The sequence below is a fragment of the Anser brachyrhynchus genome (genome assembly GCF_964034855.1).
Source record: "Anser brachyrhynchus genome assembly, chromosome: 6".
In the NCBI taxonomy this organism is placed as follows: domain Eukaryota; kingdom Metazoa; phylum Chordata; class Aves; order Anseriformes; family Anatidae; genus Anser; species Anser brachyrhynchus.
In genome coordinates, this window is record NC_137700.1 from 14810756 (window position 1) to 14829894 (window position 19139).

Below are 19139 nucleotides of genomic sequence, written 5' to 3' on the forward strand. Positions count from 1 at the left end.
GAGGCACCCAAGATGGTTTTGAATAACTTTTAACAACTTGGAGAATGGATGCTGAATCACTTCTGCTCTCCTGTATGCCCTAATATCTAAGAGCGGAAAGATGGTTGGATCTGTTCGGTGGAGAAATTTGTAATGTTTTTCCCTCTCAGATGGGTGCCAGTGAAGTTAGTTCGGAGATTTATTTTGATATGGCTACTATTAAATTATGAATAGCTAATACTTTTTTTTACTCGAGGAGCTGGCATCTCTATGGACTTGTACTGTAACACAGAGGTGGCAATCATACCTTTTTTGTTCCAAAACTCCCATTTTTTTTGAAAAAAGATTCTGTGCTCAGAAAAGCAGCTTACAGAGTTTAGCCCTTTCCAGTCAGTGTCCAGTGGATATAATGACATGGGGGTTGCTTAGCAATGAAGGAGAAAAGATTTTTCCTGTAACTGAGTTACACTCGCATCCCTAGTGGTCATGACAGAGGATTCTTTGGCCGCCTGTGTTTTAGAGCTCTCTACAAAACACCTTGTGGTGGTAGTAAGATGTTGTGAATAAACAGGTTCCTTTTGAGTTTCTTCCAAATCAGTGTTTATTAAATAGAAATGCCAAGACAGAGATTAAACTTACCAACACTGATACAGCCTGCCTTGGACTAAAATAAGAGTGTATTTATACAACTAGGAAAATGTGGGAGGTTGCAAAAGCCTGTACAGGCCCATGTCTATTGTGAAGAAAAAGCCTGCTAAAGAAAAACAAGGCATGAAAAGGCCCAAATGGAAGAGAGGAGTGGGGAAGTAAATATGAATCTTATCATGATGCATCAGATATTGAATAATGGAATTAAGCAAACATAAGTATGAATTAAATCAAATATAGGCTGTGTGTACTCTGCTGAACTAAATCAGGCAAATATTTGAGATGAATAGTGCTTTGCCTTCTTTATGGTATCTTAAAAGGCACATCAGTCCAAATAACATGTTGACTGTTGCACAGTTTCAGATTGTTTGTAGGCACACAACAAATCAACCAAGAACAGCAACAGTCCTGCTGTTGTGGTTTAACCCCAGTGGGCAGCTATGTACCACCCAGCGGCTCGCTCACTTCGCCCCAGCAAGATGGAGGGAAGAGAATTAGAAGGGAGAAGTTAGAACGTTTGTGGGTTGAGATAAAGACAGTTTAATAAGAAAGAAGAAAACAAAGAAATAAAAACCATAGCCAAAATAAAAACACAGCCCCAGAGAACAACAAGTGATGCAGAAGGCACTTGCTCACCACCAGCCAACTGTCAGTGCCACCAGCTGCCTCCCCCCTTTCACTGCTGGCCGTGAGGTTGCATGGTGTGGAGCACTGTTGGTCAGTGGGGTCAGCTGTCCTGGCTCTGGCACCTCCCAGCTTCCTTGCTGCCTGCACAGCATGAGAAGCCAACTTCTTGACTCTGTAAGCACTCTCCTGCAGCAACTAAAACATGGGGGGATTATCAGCACATATTCGTCACAAATCCCAAACACTTGCACCATGTGAGCTACTATGAAGAACATTAATGCCATCCCAACCAAACCAGCACACCTGCAAGGAACTCTGTAGTTCAGTAACCTCTTCTTGCTCAGGTCCATTACTCCTGGAAGGTTATCATGCTGTGCTATTAACCATGAAAGGAACAAAGGTTTCAGTAAGCTAGAGGAATTTTCAATAAAACAACTGAAATCTTGGGCTGTCACCACAGGAGAATGACAATGTGGCTTTAAATACAAGAATTCCTAAACTTATAATTTTTTTTCATTATTGTTTCCAAAGAGAAGGAGAGCTATTGAATTTCTTTAGAAAAGGTGCAATGAATATATCTATATATTTTCTGTTACTATAGACCTTCTCTTGTGTATTGGTAAAAGAGGGAGACTGTTACAATGTTGTGTATAGAATCTTTTTGTTTGTTTGTTTTAATGCTTACAACCCCTAGACTGAGCAGCTAACACCTGGAGAAACTTACTGCATCTTCATGCCTCTATGAGTGATAGAGGAGTTCTATTCACTTTCAGAGGGAATAATAATCATTGCCACATGCACCTGCATAGCCCATATATCCAGCTTTTACCTTAGCTAGGTGTAAATGCACAGGCCATTATGGATCTGTGCTGTCAGGGGGATTGGAGAATCTATGCCCCCATCCCAGCCAGCACCCTTCCCTCCCCCTGCTAGAGTTAAAAGATTCTTGAGAAAACTCTGGGGATAGCTTTGGAGCAGATTATTTCCCCTGTCTAGGCTACCCACACTGTCAGTCTTTATTCTGTTTTTCCCCTTCCCAGGCAACATCCATAATTTCCCTCCAATGCTTCTCACCCTGTTTTAAGCACTTAACGTTGTTCTGATTTTTACGTGGGGAAGCCTCAGCAAATGCCTATAGCAAATGGAAGGAAGTTAGAAAAAGGCAGAAGAAATGCTGAATCTTAAAGGCACTCCATTTATTCTGATCATAGGCTACAGTGCAGTAAAAGTCTCAATGTTCTGGTCTTGCAGAGCTCTCGCTTAGGAAGCAGCTTTGTGCGTGCTGTTGTATGTGTGCAGTAAACATCAGGGGCTTTCCAGACCCAGGCGTTCCCTGCAGCCATAGTTCTGGTGATGTTCACAGTATGCCTTGCGCTTGCTGTGGCAGCAGAGAGGGACAGAGCCCCAAGTGCTGGGCTCAGAGCGTGGCACTGCACAAGCCTTTCAGTTCACCTGTCTGGGGTATTCTACATTTCTAATTGCAGTGTAGTTTTCAGAGTTGTATTCAAGCCGTTCTCTCCTGGTAGCAAAAACCAGTCGGTGCGGGTTTCATTCCATGCTCGTTCTGACAACAGAAATAAGCACAGAGATATCTCATGATAGGTTAGCTTAAAATCACCACAGTGGTTTGCAAAGGTAATAGAGCTGTTAGAGATGTGCATAGAATTGCATCTGTTGCCAAGGAGTTGAACTTTGAATAGTGACTGTTACTTGAGTTGGCTATTTACCTTGCATATTTCTAACGAGAGGCCTTTCTTCCATGGGTGCTGTAAATCCAGTGGTACTTTATGTAGTAATGTGCATGGAGTTGTCCCCTACACAACGATGATGGAATATCGTGGCAACTTGTAACGTTCTTAATATGCAAAATGCTGGCAAATGGATTAGTCTGTTAGTGCTGACTACTGTCTGAACAATGCGCACCCACCGCAAAATGGTGCTCTGCCCACTGCGAGCGGTGGATGGCAGAACTGAAATGAACACTCACGTTTTTATCAGGCTTAGAAGTTCAACCTGGATCCCTTTTTTTATAAGGAGGGAATCTAAAGGGGAAGGAGTAAGTGTTATGAAAAATCTAATCTAAGCCAATTTAAAAAAAATAAATCTGTGTGGCAATAGTTTCAAAGGCCTGACTTAAATCAGGCTTGAAGCAAGATGCATCGGTGTTGATGCTACAGCTCTCCATCTTGCAGAGATGCTGCTGAAATTGCTGTTCTGCTGCTGGGCCTGGTGGCTCCGTTCTTACAGATTCCTGCTCTCCTTTCAATGGCTAGCTTTGCTCCCAGAGGTTTGGAGGCCTTGATCCAGCCCTCTGATGGACAGCTGCAGCCACTAAGGAATTTATCAATGCTGAAAGATATCACTGTGGATCATGGCTTGTTTTGCTTTCCTACTTTAGCACTTCTCTTCATTCAACTAAACCGAGCAAAGAAAAGCAAAGGTGGAGTGGGGGTAGCTCTGTGCAGCTCTGTATTTGGGGTCAAGGTGACCTCCAGTTCTGCTTCCGCTCTGGTGCAGACAAATCTCATTGTGCTTTGCATGTTACAAATAAGTTTTTATGGCATTTGAGGTTTCCTCTGGGCTTTTTCCTTGTTTCTTGTCCTTTGGCTGTGACAACTAGCCCCCCTGCCCTTTTTGGGGAGCTTTTTTCTACTGATCTATTTTATAGTTGTTTGGGCTCCTGACCTTTTTCCTCCTCCAGGAGGAAGGCCTCCTGGGCCTGCGTCCTTGTCTGTATGCAGGGTATTTGCTCATGGATTTCTCAGGAAATTCTTTAACTTGTCTAATTCGCTGCATTTTGGACTTTTAATATATTATATTATTAAAATAGCAGCCAGAGGACTTCCAGCTGGGGTCAAGGCCTCACTGTGCAAACTGAAGAGGCAAGCCTGCTCCCAAGTGCTTGGAGTATAACTGGCTGGGATTTGGATGCCTATATAAATTGCAGGGTTAATAGCTGTGTGTTTCTGCAGGTTCCTGGCCAGGATCCCAATGCACTTTTCAAACACACATAAATTTAGCCTCCTTTCCTCTGTGGAAATCAGAGATTGGCTGTGTGGCAACACGTTGCCTCTGCCCCACGTAATTCCCACACATGTACTTGTTACTGACATATATATGACGGTGGTCAATACAGGTGTTTAACTTTTTAAAGAGCCTGTGTAAGTCACTAAGTGCATATTGATTCGAAGCAAATGTAAATTAGAATTAATTTTGACTTGCTAACGTAGTCAAATAAGGAACATTTCTATTGATCTTTGTCTCAGAAGCCAATTACCTGGATTAAGTGTTTTTATTACATGAAATATGGCATACGGTATTTAATCATGCTGCATTGATCGGTGTGCAACTGCATATTTAAGACAAGGACTGTAAGTAAGAGTAGTTAACGAGTGATTTATTTTTAAAAAGTGTGTCTCCTTGTACATTTACTCCCCACTTTTCCCTGTTCAAAAGCCGTGCCGGCGACTACCCCCGAACGGGAGCCTGTTGACGCATGAGGATCAACAAGGATCCGTGTTGGCATCACCGCCACTGCAGCCTCCTCCTCGCACCCCGCTCCCCCTGTACGCCCCCCCGGCGGCGGTGCAGCTCCTCCGAAGCTGCTGCCCCTGAGCACGAAGCGCTTTTGCCGCACCGCGCCTGGGTTAGGCAGGGCTGAGCGCGGCGATCCTGCCCGCAGGGAACTCACCCCGGGGCCGGAGCGCGGAGCCGGCTGCCGGTGGCAGGAGCGCGCCGCAGCTGCGGGGGGATCGGGGATCTGGGAGCGGGGATCGGGGGCAGCGCCTTAGCAGCGGGCTCGGGGCTGCGAGGCGGCGGGGTCCTGCGGGGCCCGCTCTGCCTGGCGGCGTCCCCGCGCTGCCGCTGGCCGGCTGTCCGCGCCGCTACAGCGCGCCGTGCCGCCGCCCGCAGCCGCTCGCTGATCTCGGTGCCATCCTGCCCTCGCCTCGTTTTCTTGGCAGTAGTTTTAATTACGTTTCGGGCTCCTGAATGAATTTGTTTTCTCTGGCTCCGCGGCGTATTGAGACGCTCGTCACGTTTGGGTGCCTGCAATCACTGATGCGTTTGTTTTAGGGGATGAATTAGTCTTCTGAGCCCGAGCATGTCCAATTTCTGAATTAGATTTCACTGAAAGCTGGAACAAAACAAAACAAGAAGCGGGTTTGCTGCGCCCCCGCGCCCCCAGCCCCCAGCGCAGGGGGCAGCCCCCCGCTCCCACCTGGCTGCAGGTTGCCAAGTCGGGCGAGCGGCAGCGGGGGCGGCCCCGTGCCCTTACCTGCGGGGTGTCACAGCGGCACCGGCACCGGGGCAGGGCGCCGGGCATCCTCCGGGCGGCGGCCCCGCGGGACCGCCTCGCCCCCTCCTCTCCTCCGTGCGCCGGGAGCACCGCCACCGGGGCGGGCGCAGCGCGGCCCTTCCCCGGCCCCGGCTCCCCCCGGAGCCGCCCGGTGCCCGCTGCCCGCCGCCGCCGCTTTGCCGTGCCCCGGCGGCCCCGAGCTCCGCAGTCACGTGGCGCGGGGGGCGGGCGGCGGCGGCGGCGGCGGGGGGGGCGCTCCGCAGTTCGCGGGCTGCCGGCGCCCCGGCACACACACACCGAGCGCTGGAGGCTCCGGCGCGCCGCCTGCCAACCCCGGATCTACCGCCGTGCGTTTTTTTGGCCCCCGTTTTTTTTTTTTTTTTCTTTCTTCCCTCCTCTTTCCCCATCACCCGTTTTCCTCGGTCTTGGAAAATCCTCCGTGGGAATTTGGGATTTTTTTTTTTTTTCCTAGGGGGGTGTCGGGGCATCTTCCCCCCCGCCGCCTCGCTCCACCTGCCCTTGCTCGTTTTCTCTTCTTTTCCCCCGTCTGCCTCGCCACCAAACCCGGGCTGATGTGCTGTGCGAGAGGCTGGAAATGGAAGTGTTGATGCTCTGGCTTTTCCCCTGGATATTTCAGTGCGTTTCGGTGCGGGCGGACTCCATCATCCACATCGGTAAGAGAGGGAGCGCAGGCGGTGGGAAAAGAGGGACGCGGCACATAAATAAACGGAGGCATCGCCTCGTTCCACCGCCGGAACGCGACGGGCAGCGGCTGAGCCCAACTCCGCGGAGAGACCGGAGGAGGGAGGGGGGAAAGGCAGCCGAATCCCCCCGATTGCAAAGTTAGGGGCGAAATGCGGGCTGTGCCGGGCCGGGCCGGGCCGGGCTGCGGGGCGGGGACCGCCGGGGCCGCCGCTGCGGTCTCCCATGTGGCCGGAGAGCCCCGTGCCCGGACCTGTTTGCGTGGGGAAGGCTTTCCGCTCCCCCGCCGCAACCCCGCCGCCGAAAACAGCCAGCCGGCCCCAAAAGCGGGCAGGAGGAAGGCATCGTCTGAACGTGCTCGCAGGGAAAACTTTCGGGGAGATGATCCCTCGGCTCGCATCCCCTGTCATAGCAGGTGTCAGCCGAGCCGGAATGCGGGGGGAGAACTTGGCTGGGAAAGGGTTAGAGGCGAGGTTTGCAGCGGCTCCGTGCGTGTCTGTGTCTGTGCGTGCAACTGTTGGGGTCTGAAGAAGAGCTCCTTAAAACCCCCGGGCAGCAGGAAGGCTGGATCGGCGGTGGGAGGAAGAGAGAGGGGTGAAGAAGAGGCGAAGGAAAGGCTGCTGTGAACTTTTATGGCTTCTGGGAGCGAGGCACGGTAATGTCCGCGGGAAGGCTGGCAAGCAGAGGCGAGGCTCTGCAGTCACCTTTTGGCTGGCGTTGAAAGGTACCGGCAGGAAGGAGATGAGGCTGGTTAGGGGCGGAGAGGGGGGAGAGCATCACTTGTGGAAGACTGTGATAGAGGAGGAGACGGGAGAACGGCCGGGGAAGGAAAAGCCGTCATTCCACCAGCCCTTTAGGGAGGGTGGGAGAATTAAAAAAAAAAAAAAAAAAAAAAAGGAAGAAAGGAGGAGGGGGCCGGGCCGGGAGCGGTCCTGGCGAGGGATGCTCCGCGAGGACGGGCGGGGAGTCCCGGGGCGGGGAAGGGGCGACTGGGAGCGGCCCCGTAAGGCCGTTACCGGCGGGCAGCGGCCCCGGGGCCGGCGGAGGAGGCTCCGGTCTGCGCCTCTCGCCTCGGGAGCCCGGGGGCGCAGCCCAAGCAGACGGCATTGCGGAGCCATTAGGCAGCAAGGGGCAGCCCCGGCCGCAGCCGGGGGACTCCGGCCCCGGGGCGCCCCCCCGGGGTTGGGAAGAGCGCCGGGGAAGCGCCGAGTCCGGGCAGAGGGGGTCCCCGCGGCTCCGCGCCTCGGCCCTGCTTCTCCCGCGGGGCACGGTGTCACCGCAGCTTCCCCCCCGCGCAAACTTCAGCGGCCAGGGCACGCAGGGCGTGAATCAGCAGCGCTGCCCCAGCCGGGGACAGCGCGTTTTGCTCCCGCTGCCAGCCCCGCGGGTCTGCCAGGGCTCCGCAGGGCAGGGCGGCGGGGCCGGTGCGTGCACACAGCCGCTCGGCAGACGGGGCATCTTACATAACGCCCATCGCCAGCTGCTTCCGCGCTAACTGCACAGGCAGGACGGCCAAATGGCAGCTTGCAGGTTACGGGACGCAAAGCCCGTCTTCGCCTTCGCGTGGGCGCGACCCTCTGAATACCAGCGCTGCCCGCAGGCAGCAGGCGGGGGGCAGAAAGTTGGTCTCAATCCCAGGGCCGCCCCCCTGCCGGCGGTGCGGGTCCCGAGCCCCTGCCCGGCCCGACGGGGGGCTCCGGGGCGGCGGGCAGCGCCCTCACCGCCTCTGCCTCCTTCCTCCCCGCAGGTGCCATTTTTGAAGGCAATGCTGCCAAGGACGACGAGGTGTTCAAGCAGGCGGTGTCGGATCTGAACCTCAATGACGACATCCTCCAGAGCGAGAAGATCACCTACTCCATCAAGCTCATCGAGGCCAACAACCCCTTCCATGCGGTGCAGGAAGGTGAGCCCCGGGCGGCACCCGCCCGTGCGCGGGGAGCGAGTCTCGGCGCCGCCGGCAGCCCCGGCCCGCTCCTGGCGCTCGCCTGGAAACTTTTCTTCCGTCGGGGGTCGGCGCTGTCTTACAAGGAAACGGGAGGGATGGCGCGGTGCTGCGGCGCCGTGCCGTGCCGTGGCAGCCGGGCTGGGGGGGGGCAGCCGCGGGGGATCCGGCGGGGCCGGGGGCTCCGTGTCGCTTCCGAGCCCGCAAGAGCCCCTGCCCTCCGTAGCCGAGGGACAAAAGCCGGGCAGGGCCGGGCAGAGGAGGGCTCGGCCCGGCGGGGGGCTCCCGAGGGGCCGGGGGGACGGCGGCGGGGTCTCCCTCCCCGGGGAAGCAGAGGCCGGCGCTTCCCCAGAGAGGAGCTCCCCGCCGGGGGGCGAGGGGGGGCCGGGGTAGCCAAGCTGCCGGCTGAAAACCTGCCAGAGTTTACAAGATCTGACAAGTAGCAACGTAGGTAAATCATTTCGATTAGATTTTTTTTTTTCTCTCCTCCTCCAAAGGGAAACATTTAAATTAATCAGCTTGCCTTTACAAATAAGACTTGAAAAATATATTATTTGTGATTTGATGAAGCCAAGGTTAATTATGGCCTATGTTATTTCAGAAGCTGCGTTTTTCAGTAGTAATTATTCTAGAAACAGAGAGCTATTTATAAACCCAGACTAGAATATTTAAAAAAATGATTCATCGCCAGCCTTGCCCTTACTTTTGCAGAGCACAGAGTGAATGTTTCCCTTATGAAAATTTGCATTAATCCATATGTATTTATATGTAAGTTGTGTACATGCAAATTATGGATACAAAATTACACCAAATGTTAATTTTCATGAACTCCAAACAAATTCTTCTGCTATATTCTTTCCCCCGGTTAGGTGCTAGTTAATATGCACATTCAGGAGAAACAGCAATATTTACCTTTTCATGGGCCTGATCCCATTAACAATGAGATTCCTCCTAGTGCTCTGAAAGCTTTGCAAGGAGGTATGAAAAACAAGCTTTATGAAAATGAAAGAAGGGGGCTTTAAAACAAAACCCCACCCACACAGTCACACACCAGAGGAAAAGAAAAATCTCTAAATAATGGCGGGGTTGATTTATTGGCAAAGATTAACTCAGAACAATTTCATCTTCCTACACGTGCAAAAGCTCAGTGTCCCGTATTGGAGCTTATTCAAATTCATGAAAGTGACAGCAGTTGGTTGGCTGAACAATTGCTTTCAACAATGTCTCTTCTCAGAAGCAAAACTTTATAAAACTATTCTGAGTGCCCTGGGATCTGAGCTGACATTCTCATGGACAGAGTCCCTTTGCTCAGTTTTGTTGAGCAGGAGGGAACAATCAACTGGAGGATTCTTCCTGATCTCGTAGGATTTTGTTGTTGTTGCTGTTGCTCTGTTTTGCTATTCTTGAATATTGCATTTAAGAAGACTACCTTCAAAGCAGAAAATCTGTGTTGAAATCTGTGCTGAAGCCACAGAAAGGATTCTGGTCAGCTTTTTAATCTATTTGATACAGAGTATTTGTGCTACCTGAATATATGTAAGTAAAGATGTTTCCTCCTACCCTTTCCAAGATGCTCTTTCAGGGCTCACGTGTCTGTTGCATTTAGAATTGCTCTTTGATGATGTGGTCACATGCTGGAGAATTCAGGAAGTGATTGATGAATGCTCACAGTTCCAAAGAGAAATTGTCCTCCGTCACTACTTCATTAAGGCATATCAAGGTGTCTTCTTTTGGGAGGGCTACGGAATGATCCTATCTGCGAGTAAAAACCTTGCCACTGTGGGCTGTGGGAGAGCTAAGAGAAGAGTGTCAGCCTTTGCTCAATTTCCTAGCTTGCTTTGTCAGTTCAGGTCTGGTCTCTTTCTCTCTCTGTGTTTCTCTCTCTCTTTCTCTCTCTCTCTCTCTTTAAGATTTAATTTCCTACTTTTGAAACCGTTATACAACATGCTGACAGAATGATACATGGGACACAGGAGTTGCTGGGCTATTCTTACCGTGCAGAGTCGCTCTGCCGAGTGTTGCTTGGTGTCATTCTGACTATTCAGAATCTCATTGTATCTCACTGTACCGGTGCCCTGCTCATTTTGGTAGAATATTGCAGAGAGCAGTCGAAATATCCTGGAGCAAATCCTCTGCCCACACTGCTTGCAGAATGTTGCTGCTGCTACATAAAATGCTCTGACATCCACATTATTCTTCTGCGGTCTTTCTAAGCAGTGCCATGGAAATCAATGTTGCAAGCATTAGTTTCATAGCGATGGAACTTCTTATAGTAAAAAACAAACTAGAAATAAAAATAGACTGCTGTGACGCTACTGCCAGAATAGTGCACACAATCAATCAAACCACAAATATTGTTTTTATTTGAATCATCTTTTACACAATTTTATGAAAGGACAGTGTGAATTATTCCTTAAGCCCTTTTTTAATGAGCGCTGCAAGTCAAGGACCTTCGTTTCAATGATACTGTGCTGGTGAAATTACGGAAAGTCATTTTTCCATGTAACAAGGTCTATTACACAGTAATAAGGCTTTAGTTATGGATGGTGATGGTTATTAGCATGTGTTTGACTTGACTTTCCTTGTGCAATTGGAGAATTTCTGCATGGGTAGGAAGCATGGAAAAGCAGTACCTGTTGGGTTTTCTCAGTAGGAGCCGTGCACTTGCGGAACTGAAGGCCAAACAGAAATTAATTTGCCTTTTGTAAATGGAATAGTTTTCGGTGATGGAAGGTGCAGTGAAATGTTGTAGGATTTTGAATATAAGGGCTCTAGGGACTTTGCTGTAGAGAGAGGAGGGCACTATTCTGTTGACTGCAGTAGGGAAATAAAATCAGAGACCCTTTTTCTTCAAAGACTTGGTGGGCGCTCATGATAATAATGGTTGCGTAGGGTACCAGAGAATAGTAATTAGCAAAAATTGTAATCGTGTTCCATTTTTGTCTTCTATTTCACCATACATTGCAGAAAAAAAATCCAGTTGTGCTGATAGGTAAAAAGATTATTTTGGCCCCATCAAACTCATGTTTTATAGCAGAGTGTGGCAAGTGTATGGAAGGAATTCCAGAGGCAAGGGACGTAACAGTAAAGAACAAACAGACTCTGGTGTATGCACAAAATTGGACTTTGTTGTCTGTTTGTGCTTACGAGCAGTTGTTGCATTTTGTCTTATATTGCTTTTATGCATATGGCAATTACTGGAGGGATAAATTGTTTTTTTTTTTTTCACTGGCTGTCACAAGAGAAAATATACATGGGGAATCATTGTTCTTTTCATACAATTTTAAGGAAATCAGCCGAAATCACAAACATGATCTTAAATTATAGCTTCCGAAGGAGCTATGTGCTCAGTTTCCAATGATGGGAAGGGAAGTAGTAAGTGCTTGTTTGCGTGTGGTGTGTATTTAACCTAGTAGTGTGGTAACCTTTTTGTGATTCAAGCATTCAAATGAGCTCAAAGGTATGAGAAACACTTCAGAGCTTTTGGTTCAAATTGGGATTTTTGAGCCTGCCATTGGTGTTGAAAAGTGACTTTGCATGTGACATATGGGTGGCAAACAAGTTTCCAGCTGGGCTTGAAAACGTGATGGTATGTTTAAACTAAAAACCAAACAAGCCTAATGTGTAAGCTTTTAAGATGTCACTTTTGAAGGGGGAATAGTCAGCAGTAGGTCAAAACTGGGGCACAGGAAAGCTAGTACTTAACTTTCTTAGTGCTCTTTGGAGAAGGAGATCCAAGGGAAATAGTAATTCAGAAACTGTTTAAAACCCTGTTTCTCAGTGAATGATGCTTATACATCTATGGAGCTTTCCTGGAGCTGAAACTTGCTGTTCTCTCTGCATAGCAATTTCAAATGAATTGTTTCTAATTTGAGCAGCCTTGTATGTATGCTTGTTGATGTTAAAAAGCTGTCAGCTCTGGAAACCAGAACAAATTTGGAAAATCAGAATGTGATTTGAGAGCAAGAATGGTGTTCCATAAATGGGTTTATTGTCAATCCCATGTATGCTGCTGGGGTTTCAGAGCAACTCAGAGTTGCAGAATTTTTGGATGTCTCTTGTACACCATTGAGTGAATCTGATCTCTTATCATAGTGTATAGGACTCAGGAATGATATGTGCTTGGCAGAGTTCTTGAACTATCTTGGCTCAGCACATATATTTCAAGTTACTACCACAGTTGCTTTCTAACAGTTCTATTTGTTGAGAAGGCATAAGCTGATCAGAGTGGGGATAAGTAAGGTGAACGAGACAACTGAAGAATGGGGCTTGTTGGTTCCCTTGCTATTCTTGCATTTATTTGCCTGGCTAAAATCCCAAGCAGAGCTGTACTTGTCATATGTGTATTGCCTGGTAGTAGGGAACCGTGGAGGAGCAGAGTAACTGTATACTTACATGTGTGCACATATATTGGGATTTTTGCACATAGCTCATTTTGCAAATATGCGACTTAATGCAGATGTAGTGCAGGTGACCCAGACTGGAACCCACAGGCAGGTCGGAAGTTGTGTCCTGATTTTAGTGAAATATAGAGTTCAGGCTTCAATTAAAGGGCTGTTTTCTCTGCTGGGAGGATTTAAACTTGAGTGGCTATTAAATATAGAAGAGGAAGACCTCTTTTCACAGCCGGTGTGAGAAGATAGCCATCAGTCATGGTGATAACACTCCCCTTGCCCTTGGGTGAGCCCAGATCCAGCCCTTTTTAAAGCTGTGTCAAGTAGGTGTTTGTGTAAATGCAGGGCAAGGCATTTTGTTTGGCTGAGCTAGGTTTTCACATGACCCAGCAGTGAAGGCTATAGTTTATAGAGTCAGGATGTTTTCGTACCAGAATGGAAGAGTACAGAGAAAAAGGAAAACATAACAAATACAAACAGAAAAAAATCTGGTAAAAATTAATAAAATATTACATATAGAATTATTACTACTCTTATTTTATTTTAATCCATGATTTATTGATTGACTGCATTGAATTGGGGAATTTGTTACCTAGCTAGAAGAAGTATCATAGGTTGGACCTACATTTTAAACATAAAACATAAAAATAAGTTCTCTTTTGACCAGAATAACAAAGGAATGGTTTATATCAATATACTGTCTATTAATTTTTCCTCCCATGGTTTCTCTCAAGTCCTTCACTGTCACATAACGTTACCTTTGTCTGCTCTTCTTCCACAGCTTGCTTGAACACAGATTTCACACTGTTTTCATCAGGACATGGTGTCTTGTTTGGAAGTTTTTGACAGCTGAACTCTGATCTCTCCAGAAAGAACATATTGTTACATACATTTTTTTTTTCTTGTTTTAATCTGAGCTTTCAACACTTTTCGAAAACCACCCAGAAAGGGTTTATGTAGAGGATCCCTCCCCTGGTCAGGGAGGCCTTGCTGTGTAACTACACATTTTTTCTACTAGTCTGCTGCAGTTAAAAGCTGTTGCTCAGAGGGGTGAATGAGCTTAACAGTTTTACCTCCTTGTGCCCTTTGAGACCAAACCAAGACTTGTTAAGGACTGCCACAGTGAAGACATCTGTGACACTGTTATATCATTGTGCTTGTGTTTTTATGCTCTGTAGTTGCATGGCTCAGTGTGTTATGAGCCAGGGTGTTTCAGAGAGTTAAAATCCCAGCAAATTAAAATGTCTGTCTCTTCCAATTCTTGTGGTTTTGTTATGCTGAAAGCAGGAACCTGCAGATACCTTCTGTAGGAAGGAAAGAAGCCAATAGCCCATAAAGGAGTCCATTTGGTGCTGAGGATGTAGGCAAGCTGTTGGCAAACATCCAAATACGCATTTGTTTTGTTGTTTCTTTCCGCATGTTACTCAGGTTCTGGTCAGAGTTTAACTGCAGGTGCAAAATATTTTGTACTTTTGGGAGGCATTGCCTCTGAAATGCATCCCTGCTATTGCTTTTTTTTTTTTTTTTTTCCTTTTTTCCTCCCTTCACTGGGATGTAAGGAGATTAATTCCATCGCAGCCATATTCTCTGCTTTTGGAGAGGTTCACATTATTTTGGGCTGGGTCTGAGCTGCCTGGCAAGCAAGCTCCAGACAGTGCCCTACATAGGAGTGCAGCAGGTGGCGAGGGGTCAGGGGATGAAGGAGGAGCTGCGTTTCCCAGCTTAGCATCTCAAGGTAGAAAGAGGAACGGGTGTCGTGGAAACGGTGGCAGTGTGGGTGGGACATGTTCTGAGCCCAGGGTCCTGCCCCAGAAGTGATGGAGGGGTGCAGGGCTCAGGTCCCAGACGCTTCCTGCTGTGGGATGGCAGGATGTCTTGGGTGGCTGCGTGCTTTGCAATGGAAGGGGTTTAATTTTGTCTGAAATATCATTTTACTACCTCCATCTGCATAGCTGTCTAAGCTCATTTTTTCTCTCTCTCTAATATGCAGACTAGCTAACACCTTTATTTCCACAACACGTGTGGGCCACCCATCTATTTCAAGGGTTTTGTGCAAAAGAGCAGCTGCAGGTTAGGCGACAATTCTTTTTCAGTACCTAATGGTTTTCCCCACTGATCCTGCTGCCAATCCTGCTCATTTATCAAGGAGCTGCAGTTGGGTTTCTTATTCTAGGACTTCATTATAGAAAATATGCTACATCATTAACTTGCATGCTAGAAATTATCCCAAAAGATCAGAAATAAGCAGTGTTCATAAAAATATTAGCACATGTATTTCAGGGTTAAGGATTTTCTTTTTCTGTGTTCTATTTTTTTTTCTTGAAGAAAATAATTTTCAGAGTGCTTTTGTTTGTCTGAAGCAGATTTTCTCAGTTATTATTGTGGAGGAGGATCTGGAAATGTGGAATGAGTATACAAAACTGCCTCAGCCTGATCTAGTTAAAATAATGGGTAAAGAAAATTATCCTAAATTGTGAAATATAAGCAGTATATATGCATACATATATATCTGTGCAAATAATTTAATTGCTAGACTTAACTGTAATGTGTCCAGCAGGGAATACACCTTAATCTTTTCTAGGTTCAGAGTCTTCCAGATACAGACGATTAGAGGACTGACTAATTATTACATTTTGAATTGTGTCTTAATCCCAGCAGAATGAAATCAATGTATTATTTTGATGTGATTTATCATGGTGTGGTGGAACCATACAATGAAAAGAGTTAAAACTACAGATTGTTTGAACAGAGGGGGTATTATCATGTTTATTAAAAATGTTTGTGGCTTACCATAGTTATTTACTGGAAGGAAAATAAAGCGTAGTTATGCAACTACAATAGTGCCTGAATGTAAGACTTCAGCACGGTAAGGCTGTGGCTGAAATAGTTTCTTCCGATTGAACTTTTTGCCATCTCAGAGGAACCACAGTCAAACTCTTCCTTGTTTTTTAGGCAAAGATCAGAATGTTTTTCCCACTTTTATTCATAATAAGTTCCCTCAGAGGGGAATTCCTGCTGTGTCTTTATTTGTCGCTGTCATCTGTTGCTTAGAGGTGTTTTTTGAATTTGCCCCTCAGAAAAAAAATTACTTAGAATGCATTGGTGGAATCATACTGCTGTTCATACTGCTGTGGAGGTCTTATAATTATATGACATTAAGCTTTTTTTTTTTTTTTTTTTTTTTTTTAACATCTGTCTTTATCTGGAAGTGCCTTGCCAGAATGGAAATGGCCCATAAAGCTGTTGCTTTTCTGGAAAGAAATTTTTCCATAATTTACAGACATTTGAGTTCATGCTTTGGCCTGGCTGGAAAAATGGCTCACATGTTCAGTTATGCGTTTTGACATTTTTTTTTGGATATACTGGAGTTTGCAGTGATTCTTCTTACGTGAAGAAATGCTGTGTGGTTCTTCCCATTTGTAAACCTGCTGAAAAAACCCAGATCTGAAGCTGAGGGATGAAGCATTTTACGTACAGGGCACATCCAAGACATGCAGGCTACTGTACACAAAGATGTGTTAATTCTGAAGTTAAAATCCAGTTGCCAACCTGAAAATCCTTTCTATTGCACTCTTTGCTGAGAATGGGTCCAGCTACCACTGATTCTTGGTGTTAGGGTGATTCTTGAATTGTTAGGGTTCTACTCCATGACAAATTTGCAGTGAGACTGTTAAATAGCATACAACATTTTGAGATCTCCATTTTATATCATATATAGATCTGTAGTCCTTTCAGAAGCAGATAATAATGATACGCTAATATGCCAAGATGTCTTTCATTTGCATAACATTAAGGCAATAAATATCTAAAATGAGAAATATGTTGAAAAGGTTTCTTTCATATTTTTCCTGATAGCTTGCATTTAGTTATAATTTGGAGACCTGCTAGCTGTGCTTGAAACTGTGTTCAGGTTGGTGGTGGGCTTGAAGTGCTTTTTATAGCCTGAAAGGTTTGTATTATCAGAAAAAGTCTGTCTGTACAAGCCCTGCTGATGTTAAGTTCCTTTCTTTTGATCCCCTTGTGGCATCTTGGTTCCTGTCCATTTTTTTTTCTCCTTTTGCCTATTTTATTATATATTCAGATATGCAGTAAGAATTAATATTGGAAAGCACTAACAGCTCACATTTAAAGGTAAGGAGAACCAAGAGGCATTAATTTCAAGTGGTATTTGGCTACATTAAAACACACAGCGGGGTTTCTACTGCTTGACCTTACTGAGAACCATTCCCCTAGCAACCTTTCATAAAGGGAGTAAAAGGACAGTAAGAAAACATTTTTTTCCTTATATTCAACAGAATAATATCTAAGCAATGACTTGCTCACTTAAAAATAAAACAAACTTAAACCAAAAAAACTCTCGGTCCAAGCTCCCATTAGGTATCCTGTTTCTCAGTTCAACCATTTAGTCCTCTGCTTTTTAATTTACTTACCTGAGTCTTTGAGATTTTAACTAGTAGCAGTGCTGATAGATTACTTTCAGTATCCTCAAAATCACATTGACAATCTGTCTTGTTCTTATTTAGAAAGTGAATAAAAGGATTTTCCATGTAAGTGAATGTTTGTAAAGTTAATGAGAATTGCTTTTGTCAGCAGGTAAATGACTCTCCTCTATACCATTACTTGATAGGAAATACCAGTTATTTGCTGCTTGGTTATACTTTCAAAGTAGAAATTGAATAATGATATAGAGCAGCATTTCCATTGCTCTTTGTTTTTGTAACCTCTCAGCTGCTGGATAAAAGTAAAACTTTGTTTGGGGGAAGATGGAGTTGGTTTTTGGGAGACAGAGACTCTCGGTGTCTTTCTGGTGTTTGCAAAACTTCGGCATATTTTTTCTTTATTTAAAAAATGCTTTAGAACTCTAAGGGAAGCTATGCTACAAAACAAACATTGTTTTGTATGGAATATTAGCAGTATTTTAATCCAAAGACCAATGTTTTCCCCATTTTCTATGCTCTTGAGGATATTTCCTACTGGAGGAATGAGATCAGTTATCTGAGAGGCAGAGGAAAGGACTTTAGGATGTGGTGTGTGCAAGGGTCAAAACACAGAGGACTAGGATGTTGAAGTGTGCAAGAAAAAAAAGGAAAAACCCAATTACCTGCTTAAAGTTTATTTCTTTTTATTGAAACTTTATTTTTCTTTTCTTTCATCTTGCTTCTGTCTGTCTGAAATACTTTAGTCACAGTGGAAGTAACAATGTTTTTGATATAGGTTGGATTTAGTAATGTAACCCAAAGAAAAAGCTTGCTCTCCCTCTGGTCTTAGCAAGATGCTTGCACAAGTATGGATCTGGATTTTTAGAGAAGCTGGAGAAGGGCAGGGGTGCTACCCTGTTAGCCAGTAATCAGCCTGCAGAGGCAGGCATTTCCCTTCCTGAGAGAAGAAAAGGCGTTTCCAAAGCATGCTCACAGGGCAAAATGAGGAAGGATATTGTCCAGCAGAAGTTCAGGTCAACTGAATCTCTGCTTTTAGAAAGTCACCTGCCCAGGGCTGCTTGAAGTGACTGTGCCTGTAAGTAGATTAAAGTGTTGTACAACCCACGTGAAAAGTAATTTCACATTTCAGCTATACCTCGACATTTTTTTCTTAAAAAAAAAAAAAAAAAAAGTAAGGGACTGTGTATGCTAACTCCGGGGGAGCACTTGGAAGGAACATCTTGCAGCAAAGCTTTTAGAAAGGCAGTATCCTCAGCCACAAGTTAGAATACCCATTAAATGTGTTACGGTGCTTTGGCAGCCGGTGGGGTCTTGCCTCGCCTCTGGACGGGTGCTCACAAGGTCAGTTGTGCAGGCAAGCAGAAGCGCTGTTGTCAACCATGATTAGAGCCAGCCTGCTCAAAGCAGGTGGCTGCAGTCATCTTCCCTTCTCTGCCCGTGGCAGTGGCGCTGTTGTGGCAAGATTGGTTCACAAATGGGTTTCAAAAGGCTTAACGCCTTGTCATGTGCTGAGGACAGCTTGCATTTTTGTGACCGTGGTGTGCCCTCTTTGCTTTTACACCGTTGATTAAAAATAAAACATTATGTCAGCTAAACCTCAGAGTCAACTAGGCAATGCAATGACTAGTGGAGCCTGATTCTTCTTGAATCAGATCTCCAACCCTAGTTCTCAAATTTTCATTAGATTTTTTTTTTCTGTCTTCCATTAGAATTTTTATTTATGTATTTATTTATTTTTTACAATAAGCTAATACTTATCTCAGGAAGAGCTCTTCCTTTTGTCATCCGTTTCATTTTTTCTTTGTGCCTTATTGCCAAGTTACTTACTGTATAGTTGTTGCTGGTGTTTTTATAGTTTGGGTTCTTCACCCAAACTCCGGTTTCTCAAAGTCACCTAGCTGGTGAGGCATATACTTTCCTCTCTGTGTTTGTCCTTTTCAGAGCTGCCTTCTCACTTGCAGCCAACAGTGCCATGCCCTGTTTTGTATGGACAACAGCAGATTCATCATTCTAGTTCCTAGTGAGGTTTGTAAATGTAAGCTCTTTCTCTGAATTCTGATGTCTTTTCTGTACCTGCCTTCTCTTGTATGGTAGCACATTGCTCCCCCCAT

General features: G+C 46.0%; 1 protein-coding gene and 1 long non-coding RNA gene across 8 annotated transcripts in view; one reads left to right on the forward strand and one right to left on the reverse strand.

Moving 5' to 3' along the window:
* GRID1 (glutamate ionotropic receptor delta type subunit 1) overlaps positions 1–19139 on the forward strand; it is a 576662-nt gene that overhangs the window by 33827 nt on the left and 523696 nt on the right. For 2 of the 7 annotated variants that reach the window (XM_080597921.1, XM_080597926.1), the window contains exons 1-2: positions 5809–6225; positions 8001–8156. In XM_080597921.1, the coding sequence (XP_080454047.1) occupies positions 6147–6225; positions 8001–8156 (235 nt within the window). In that variant the 5' untranslated portion in view covers positions 5809–6146. Of the gene's footprint in view, positions 1–5805; positions 6226–8000; positions 8157–19139 lie in introns of those variants that run through there. The other 5 variants (XM_080597924.1, XM_080597925.1, XM_080597922.1 and 2 more) reach the window with 4 other exon arrangements.
* LOC308197458 lies at positions 4638–5781 on the reverse strand. The gene is made up of 2 exons (XR_013952943.1): positions 5531–5781; positions 4638–5389 (listed from the first exon to the last, which is right to left on the reverse strand). It is a non-coding gene; the product is annotated as an uncharacterized lncRNA (long non-coding RNA).